At 34.0% G+C, this 10,675-nt stretch overlaps 1 protein-coding gene across 1 annotated transcript; it reads right to left on the bottom strand.

Annotated features, from left to right (window-relative positions):
• Positions 1–3,736: 3,736 nt before the first annotated feature.
• On the bottom strand, positions 3,737–10,598 carry LOC120521318 (replication factor C subunit 1-like). The gene is made up of 4 exons (XM_039743026.1): positions 10,471–10,598; positions 9,598–9,720; positions 7,470–7,554; positions 3,737–3,903 (listed from the first exon to the last, which is right to left on the bottom strand). Exons 1-4 carry the CDS (start codon positions 10,471–10,473, stop codon positions 3,752–3,754), a joined length of 363 nt encoding a protein of 120 aa, XP_039598960.1. The 5' UTR covers positions 10,474–10,598; the 3' UTR covers positions 3,737–3,751.
• Positions 10,599–10,675: the final 77 nt, after the last annotated feature.

Genomic DNA, 10,675 nt, shown 5'->3' with positions numbered 1-10,675 from the left:
CACCTTTATAATTGTTCTGTTTTCCTTATGAAACTGTACCTTGAGACATTAAGTGTAAGGTCAACATCATAAACATTAAAGCAAGGACACAATAATCAATATTTAAATATTATAAAAGTATTTAATAGCAAAAAATATTATGCAATCTGGTCTGGATTAAGGCATATAGACAGCATTATCAAATTATGATGAACTAGGTAGAATGGATGAAAAAACAAATGGGATTATTCATGGTACAATTTTTACAATTTTTTTACATAAAAGGACAGACTTTAATTCTTCAAGTAGTACTTTACAATTATAAGGCTTAACAAGTGATTAGAGGAAACATGGAAAGGAACCAACCCCTTAAGATATGGTCACTTCTGGTGATTAAGTGTAGAAAACAATCTGAGTTACTGAATGATACCGAGTATTTTAAATTTAAATCAACAGGGCCACCTAAGATAATCTAGAGACATATTCTGGACCAATATAGTGGTTCCTGTTGAATTTAAGATTGTCTGTAACCTGTTACATAGTAACCTGAATGTTTATTGGTCCCCCAGATATATACAAATCATTCCCATTGAATCTATTTCTGCCAGATTGTCCAACTATAGAGAAAAGATCATGCGCTTTGTTTTATTCCAAACTTTTCTCCTTGGGGAAGAGTATTTAGTGACCTCCTCTGCACTTTATTAGGGACGCGTCTCACAGAAGCACATTTAGGACTTAGCACAGATATGCAAAGTGCCTCCCCATGGTATATTTAGTCACTGAACTTTTTACTTCAGGACTGCACCTATACTTTATTCTTCCTTTGGCAGCATGGGGTACACCCGGTAGTATACAATATTACAATGCATATAAAGTGCTTTGAACATGGGAAAGATGTTACATAAACAAAATGTATTATTATTGTGATTACTATACTCTCAATTAGTAAGTGTTATCAAGCTAGTAGGTTATAGATTCTAGGAAGATAAGAATGTGGAAACACAAAAGGAGGCAGGGTACTCAAGATTTTAGGGCTAGGGAAGAAGGAAGAACATATGTGCCATTTAAGCAGCTGTTCCTCATTTCCACTCAATAATTGCAATAATTTGATGCCTGCTGTGGAGGAGTTAGGAGGATGGCATATAGGTAAAGAACTCTTGTGAACAACGATCAAAAAGCGATCTTAATCTACATGTTCTTGTTTGCAGATTGTAGAACACGAAATTCTCTTTTTGGTACATAACTATACTTTTACTGATTTTGATTCATGTCTTGTTGGTGATCACAGCTTAATGCAGGAAATCTAACCCATGCAGTGTTTCAACTCTATTTAATTCTGGCCTATTTCTACATTTTTAACATATAAATATTGCAGGTAATTTACTTTACTTTGCTGTAGTTCATCAAGGCAAGAATTCTCTTACAGAAGCTGTCTATAATCCTATGATGAGACAAAGACATCACAAAATATGTACCGGACACCAGTACCTAAGACTCCCCATACTGGGACTCAATGAAAACTTGCTATTAGAGCTGATAAAAAAACTTTAACAGGCTACCATTTAGAACAGGTACAGTTCTCTCAGTTGAGGGTAGAAAAAAACAGTATTGAATCTAAACAATATAAATCACACACAGAGATAAATTGCCATACAACCCAGCATCTCTTTAAAAAGTGAGGAAAATGGGGCCCTATATAAAGAAATTATAGCACCCAAAATGAATCTGGTCAATGACAAGGGCAGAAGTAGGCAAAATATAAAAGCATTATAGGAATGGTTGGATAAGCAGGGACAAATGATACAGTTTCTTTTCTGGCCAAGGCTATGTCACAATGGTTTCTTGTGCTAAGCAGTCTTACCCTGGAAGCTGGATGTGCTTACACAGTCTACTCCAGTATGGAGAGACAGATTTAACAACTGTGTTCTTACCACTGATTTTTTTTTTTTATAACCAGACAGACAGCAGATTCAGCACAAAGCCTGTTATGACATCAAATACTTTTTATTACAGTACCTTGATCAATTCCTTGGATTTAGAAAAGTAACATCCCAAACTACTCTTTAAGAGAATACAGAAAGTGGCCTAATCCTTTTTCTTTATCCTAAAATGCTGAAGGTTCACTTGGGTAATTTCTATTGTCTATTTGAATCACCAAATTATGTTCTGCAAGCCGCTAAATCCTTTCAAAATACTAACACTTAAGTTTAACACCTTATCTTGTATTTACTTAGGTAACTTTAAAAGGTAACTTTTAATTAGAATGAGTATTTATTTGTCTTTGCATGCATCCTTCTCCCAGATTATAGTTAGTGCAAAAGCTATTTAAACAGTATGTTTGTCTTTTATCATACTGTAATTTTTTTACTGGGTACTCATAAAAATTTGCTTTATACCTTATATTCAAGCTTCATTTAAATTACATCATATGGTTAATTTTGATAATTTCCCTACCTGCAAGTTATGGAGAATTACTTGTTGCACATGAAGTCAGACCAGTGAAATGTTTAGTGACAACAATGTCTTTTAAAGCTCTGCCCACCACTGGATTCACAGCAGACCACCAAATATCAGGGACTTTTCTCGCCTCACAGTGTGCCAACATATTTTTTATATAAAAGAACAATACTGTCACACATGGGAACAATACTGTCATACATACAAAGTACAGTTAGATTCCTTCTTGTATGTGCTAATCAATATGCAAAATGTCACTACTTTCCAGGATGTTAAAGTAAAATTATTCAAATTTTAGAATGTACATCATTTTATAATTACAACATGGAAACATGATGTATTTAACAGTTCTGTTGAACTTTGTTTTAAGTTAAAACTAGAAACGTTCGGGACTAAGGGACTCTTTAAGATATTTTTCCATTTAAAGTAATGGTAATTATAGGTTTACAAGGTCATTACCTGTACATGTAAAAGAAGAGGTAATTTCTTACTTGCATGTGCTAATCAACATACAACAAATCACCACTTCCTGGCATCATGATTACGGAGTATAACTACCTTTACCTTTAAACTTCTTTAACAGAAAAATCTCAGAACAATATTAGCATTATATGAGAGAATTTCAAAACAGTTTGAACAGAATAAATTCCAAAATACCACCAGACCATGGTAAACAGAAGCTATATCTATGTTGCATAATAGACATAACTTTTTAAAGCCCCTTTGATTAAGTTACATAAAGAATAATAAAAAGTAATGTCCTTTACTTATCCAAGCGGATCAGGTATAAAATGTCATACTTATCTATCTGTACAGTAGTAGAGATTATGGACTAATTTTATTGTGTCTGTTGGCTTGTAATATGAATGAACAGACATTTGTGATGAGTTCTAGCTTTTTTTTAATTTAGTATTTATACAGTTGACATGAATAAATATTTTTTGCTTTTTGTTTCAAACTTATCAAGAACAGATCATGTAAATAAAACTGAGTAAAATGTGCTACTTGCTATTTACATTGCTTTTCAGGAACAAGCATAATCCCAACCCGTTATGTTGTGACATGTCTGACCATTTACATTTCAAGACAAGTTTGACTTCTGAAGTGCCTTCCCTTCCTCTCAAAAAATGAGTAATCCATAAAGTTAAGAAATGATGCTGCATGGACCAAGTAATATATTATTATTAAACTACTAAAGTAAGGGAAACAATGTATTAAAGAACCAATCCAAGTCCAACAAGACCAGCAAGATGAATATAAAACAGAAGTAGTAGTTTTGTGTGTTAATTTGAATTTCTAATAATTAAGCAACCAGTCATTGAGTATTCTTACCTGTTTCAGAGACATACTGAACTTGATGTTTTTTAGAAAAATGGGATGATTGTTTGGAACACTGTGAATCTTTTGGAGAGGTTATGCTTGATTTCTTGTGCTTCTTGGGGGGTAACTGAACTTCTTCTTCAGAATCTGAGATGAAAAACCAAATAACGGAACTCTTAAAGCAAATCACAGGTGTCAGAAATTTACACCTTTAATAAAAATGATAAAATCGAAATTACTGAATGTTAAAAAAACATTATGCTCACAACTTCCATCCATCCATCAATTGTCCAACCTGCTATATCCTAACTACAGGGTTACAGGGGTCTGCTGGAGCCAATCCCAGCTAACACAGGGCGCAAGGCAGGAAACAAACCCTGGGCAGGGCGCCAGCCCACCTCAGGCTCACAACTTTAACAAGGAAATAAATGAAATAATTATACACATGCATAAAAGTTTATAAAGCTTGAAAGCTTTTGTGCAGTCATGAGCACTAGCCAGAAATATATTAACTATTATCAGAACATTGAGATGACTGGTTGAAAAGGAAGTTCTTCGAAAACTTAAAAGAAAAAAAAAATAACTATAATGATGAAAGTTTAACGTGCACTAAAATCACATACTTTTGTAAATGCACAACCACAGTACTAGGACAAATCATTTTCCCATTACTGACACAGATAATTCTTCAGATGTCAAAATGACAGTTCCCTAATGGGACCTTCTCTATGCACATCTCATCCTTGATTTTAGCACACTAAGTAAGAGGGAGAACTGCCATGTTTGTTTCAGAATAACTCCCATGTTGATATTAAAGGTGATAATTGCTAAATTAGTAGCCCATGCTGCTTGCACTTCTTATTTACATAGCATGTGTTCAAAACATGGTTTCCTCACAATTAAGTAGGGCTATAAATTCTGTTTTACATCATTTACCATTTATTAACCAGCAAAGCACAGTGACTGGATGTTCAATTCCTGGTGAAAGCAATCTTAGCATTTTTTACGTCTAACATCTTCAAAGTTTGCAGCTATAGCATTATAAAGCAGAACATCAGCAAGTTTACACCAAATTTTCTACATATCCAGAAACAAAGAGCAGCTAACAGAAGGCCTTACAGAAACATAAATCCTTGGAAAGTTTTCAGATTTTCTAGAATAAAAAATTAAACCTGGACTAGTGATTTTGTTTTATATTAAAACTTATCTGGAAGCCTCCCTGGTGAAGTGTTCAGGAACATCCAACCGGGAGGAGGCCCTGGGGAAGACCTAGGACATGCTGGAGGGACTATGTCTCCCGGCTGGCCTGGGAACGCCTTGGGATTCTCCCGGAAGAGCTAGAAGAAGTGGCCGGCAAGAGGGAAATCTGGGCATCTCTGCTCAAGCTGCTGCCCCCGCGAGCCGACATCGGATAAGCGGAAGATGATGGATGGATGGATGGATGGATATTAAAACTTATGCACAAGACTTTTGAGAAAAAAAATGTATGAAAATAACTGAAAATTTCAAGTCATGCAACCAATTATCAAGGATGCCACATCAGGAATAACTATACTACACAAGATCATATTTCTGTACTGCAGCTTTAACCATCCCTGTACTTTAGAATATTGTTTTAAAGAGGATTTTTTCCCACATCAATATTTTATCACACCCAAAAAAAAAAAAAAATTGTGCCTGTCTGATGTGTTAAGTTGTGAAAAACGTTTCTAAGTGCTTATTGCCATCAACATGCTAGGCTTATATGTATGGCTTAGAGTTCTAAAAGTTAAGGTAAAAAGCTATTAAGACAATTGAGAAAAAAAGAATTGATGGATATAAAAAACTACATTTCATCCACATGGCTGGCAGACCTCATTTGCTATGATAATGATAAACAAACCCACTAGAAACAGGAGGGATTCTCTCTGTCTCAGATGGAGAGAATCTCAAACTCTTAACAAAGAGTCATACATTACTGCATAACTCTACAACAAAAACTGTCTTTAATATTGATGATTTTATAATAATTTTTGCTGAACCAAATGACTTTTATGTTAGAATTAAATATGAACACATTTGCTAACAATTGTCACATTTCAAAGTTTATATAAAAAAATAACTACAGTACAAAATTATTTTCCCAATCCTTCACTAATAAACATTAGTAAGAGCAGACTTTAAAAAAACTACACTCTCTGACCTTGCCTATTTATCACTGATTAAAACAGCAACCATTATAAATGAAATGTGCCAATTTACTTCAACAACTAGTTGTTACAACCAGCAGCACCCATTTTCAAAGTGTGCTAACACTTCATTTATTTTAAAGTTAGTCACTTATATTTTGCATATGCTGCTTAGCATGCAGTACATTTATTACTTAAATTATATTACTTAAAAATAACCACAATGTTCATGCATTATTTTTAAACAATGTTTTTTGTGTAATTATTATTTTAGTTTAATACAACTGTACGTGCTACAATGTAATTTGACAACTTAAATGCACAACATCACTAAACCCAAACAATATTTCTTTTGAGATTCTGACAAATCATAAATTCTGATGCCAGTTAAACTATAAGCATATGTACTTAAAACTATTTGTGCAGTAACTTGTAATGTTGCAAAGTATCAACAAAATAAAAAGAATCAAGCATACATCTTTTAAATATGATGTTTAAAATATGTCTGTAACTGTTATCTTAATTTTATCAATTGTTTTAACCACACTGTTTGAACAAACACTGAATCGTTTTTGATGAATATGTCGTAAACATTAAGAAGCACTCTAGGATACTCCATATCCATTTCTAAGATGTAGATATTGCTTTCAAGATTAATTAAAAACAGGAAAGTGATTAACAACTAATTGTTTCTGTTTAATTGGCACATAACAAAATAATTACATATGCAATCGTTTTCTGAACTTTCTTATTACAATACAATATTCCAAAAGCAAAAAACAGGAACCAAGCATGAACTTACCAAGTCAATTTACAATTCCCAATCAATCTAATCAACATATTTTTAGTAAATCTGAAGAAACTGGAGCGTTTCACACAGTAGTTCAGAATTTTAAATCAAGACACTGTCCTAACCACTATATCACTATGTAGGAGAAAATCGCAAGAAAAAATAAATTAAGTATGTGTAACAGTACTCTTTGGTATATTTTTTTAAAGACAGCTTCAGGCTCAAAAAGAAATATTACCTACTACATTTCAATTAAAGTATAACAACCATTAAAAATAAAAAAACTAGTCAAAAAAAGACAGATCAATAACAGTTTATTCTTTTTAAAATAAATAAGTGTTTTAAACATTTGACTGACACTCTTATCCAAGGCTGCACTAACAACTTGTTCAAATTTGTCTCCTGAAACCCTACGCTGGCCCAATAGATTAAAAAAAATGTAATATTCAGATAGTTCCTCCTCTCAATCTTCACAAATCTAAACTTTAAACTTAAACCACAGGCAATTAAGTGCTTACCTTTTCACCATTTTAGGTCAAAGAAGAGGTCATTCATTGCATTTCAACTGATTAAATTTGAAGAAAACAGGTGTTGTAAAACTATTGACCAGTCGTAGATGTTATTGCTAAACAGATAACTGCTTCCCATATGCCAATTACAACAGTTAACAGAAATATTTTACATTTGCAATACACTGTTCAAACATATCATTATTCTGGAGCATAAAAAATCATAAAAAATGCTAAGGCATAAACCTGAGTCAATAATGTTTCTTTTCTTCTTTTTTGAAGGTTGTTTCTTTTTCACAGATGAATCATCACTAATATTAGGACTTTTTACCTAGAGTTAACAAAATACACAGTGTTAAATGTAGCTTTTCATTACTGTTGAAGTCAAGATTTTTGTTATGAGTTCATAGTATAATGAAATTCTTTAAAACTATTTCTACATCATATTATAAAAAACAAAACCTTGAAATAGCTATTATATTATAGTGTCCTTTACAAAACATCACATCTACAAGGCATTTTACAAAGCAAATGAGGATATAATGCATAAAACCCAAAATAAGAATTCAATGCATGACAAAATATAGGAACAAACTTTTGAAAAGCAAACATAAACTAAGTAAACATGAACATAGGAATATATTTACAACTGGGGCCAAAAATATGGTAAATTATTGAAATATCAGAGTCAGCAGGTATGCTTAATTTAAATGTCCATTCTTAAACATGTTTGGAATGTGGCCACTGATGCTTCATGGACAGGCTATTCCTGAAAGCCAGAGACCTGTTCAATCAGCCAGCATTCTATATCAGCCAGTTTCAAATACAAAAGAATTGACTGGTGAAAAATGATTTTTTCAGCTTAGTTATAGTGCTCCTTTACGTGAGGTATTGCACATATGTATTTGTACTGTTTATTATTTGTGTGTCATACAGTATGTTTTTATAAAAGAGGACTGTATAATTAAAATTGCAATGTACATTTATAAATACACCTCAAGAATTAGGAAAGTCTAACTTGTACACTGTAAAAAAATAAAAACTGTATAAAATATAGTAAAACATATTTTAAACAGCAGTAAAAGATGTTAATGATTAAAAATGATACAAAACTGTATTTACATTTAAGCAGGATTTAACTGCCAATAGCAATTAATTGAATGTGTGGGATTTTGTTTGTGAGACAAATGATGAAAACTACTACTGTTTAAGCTTTGTTTCATTACAAAAGAAATTACATAATATGACAGCCTGTAATTATGAGAAGCATTTTATTTTATGCCATTAGTATTATAGATGAATATTTTTTTTACATATTGTCTTAGTTAAAAAGTATGTATTTTAAAAGGTAATGAACATGTTTACCATCGTTTTACATTTTATTGCATTGTAGAGGTGTGATCATCTTTACTGCATAACAATTCTGGAGTGCTAGGCTCAAATCTCAATCTCCTTTCCATCTGTCTGGAGTCTGCCAACTCTCCCTAATGTCTCCGATGGGCTTCCTTTGGGCGCACTCGCACTCCTCCACATCACAAAACATGAAGGTTAGGAGACTCTGAGTGGTGCCCCTGTGGGTAAATGTGGGAATGTGTGTTTCTGTGTACGTGTCTATGCATGTTCTGGAATAGAATGGTAAATCCTTGCCTTGCACCAAATGCTGCAGCCTTGGCTTCAGCAATCCTGACCAGGAGTATACGGGTTTGACAATGGATGGACAGATAAACTGGTCCCTTATGAATGAATATGGAATGGCAGATGGTGTTTTATAGTATGGGACTCCTTTATCTCCACAGCAATACATCTTTATAATGCATCACTGTGTCACCTCTTTTTATCTTCAGCCAAGTCAGAAATGTCATTTTTTTAAGTGACTCTGGTATGTATTTGAAGGGGGTTGTTGCTGTTCGTTACACTAAAGCTGCATTTCACTTTTTGGACATGTTTGCCCCATCTATGGAAGCGTGCAAGCCCAAGGCCTGCAAAGGACTGCAAGAAGATCCAACACAAGGTTATTTTCTTATTTGAGTCTAATACTACCTAAGTAACAGTATGGCTGCACAAACCTGATTTAAGAGGGATGAAAAACATTAATACATGAATATACATTTACCATCTGTATAACTAGCAAGTGAAATACCAACTGACCATTCTTGATCTCAAAATAATAATTTCATCTCCACTCCATATTGAACTTGCTGCCTGTCATGGGCAGTTTCCTACACTGGGCCAAAAACTACCAGAATAACTACTAGCTTCTGGAAAAGCTGATCTAAATAAGCAAGTTACAAAGTGGTTGGATGGATTAACCTGACAGGTTTGCTTCAAAGGAAGTGACATATTTAGGGCATACCATTTTCAAACATAAACAAACCTTAGAGCCAGCATTTCCATTTGTACGTGTCTTCTTCTTTTCCTCATTTTCCTTTGATTTACCACTTGTTGCTGGTTCACTTGTGGATTTTTTTGGCTGCACCCCAAAGAATTTTCTTATGTCCTGCATGGAGAAATCATTATATACTTAACATAACAGAAAGAGCAGCAGTTTTCATTTGTACCTGGAGCCTATAAACTACATTATTATATCGATTTCTGAGAAAAACAGATAACCAGTACAGTCATTAGATGGCCTTCACGTTCGCTTTGTATCATAATAACATTCTACATCTAATAAAAATAAACAATAAAAAAAACTATGTTACAAAAACAAACTCCTGATAAAATGGTCTGACGCAGGAATTCTTGTGGCTTTATGTGTGATGAGGTGAACAGTACAGCACAAGTCTGCTGCAAGGGTGCAATGCGTGCGTCCGTGCGTTGCGCAACCAACACGCATGAGAAGGTAACTGTCAGTTCGGGCTCTCATCGCAACCTATCAACACCGAGAAACACACTCTCGTTTCCGTTCATATTCACCGCTTAAGTGTATTACAACTCGGTGTAAATAATTCTACTGTAAATATGAGGGCTGTGCACACAAGATAAAAGTGCAGAGATGCACATGGTATTACAAAACTGCAATACTTATTAGGTCCTATGTGCCACAGTCTAATTAACTATTCTGTATTGTATTTATAAAGCACTTCTGCGCATGCTGATGAAAAATACTAAATTATGGCGGCGTTGAAGAGTTTGCATAACAATCTGCGTATATAAGGAAGCATGTCTCCCCATCGGTTATATTAAACGCTATCACGCGTAAATGCCAGACAACTTTGGCAGTGCTGTAAACATGACTATTACTCACCATCGTTACTTTAGAACTCTTAAATTTTGCTCTCCAGCTTTCCCATATGAACTCGCCCCCTCTCTCTCTCTCTCTCTAGGTTGGCGCCAACCTTGTTTGGGCGCCTCTAAATGACGTCAAGACGCAGGCAGTTTCAGTAGAGGATGCGATGCTTGGTCAAGTTAAGGCTGAGGCTCTACAACTCCTCTTGGATTCCCTTTAAACA

This window comes from Polypterus senegalus, unplaced genomic scaffold, assembly GCF_016835505.1.
Source record: "Polypterus senegalus isolate Bchr_013 unplaced genomic scaffold, ASM1683550v1 scaffold_2306, whole genome shotgun sequence".
In the NCBI taxonomy this organism is placed as follows: domain Eukaryota; kingdom Metazoa; phylum Chordata; class Cladistia; order Polypteriformes; family Polypteridae; genus Polypterus; species Polypterus senegalus.
The sequence above is the reverse complement of the archived record's forward strand: the minus strand, read 5'-3'. Positions and strand labels throughout refer to the sequence as shown.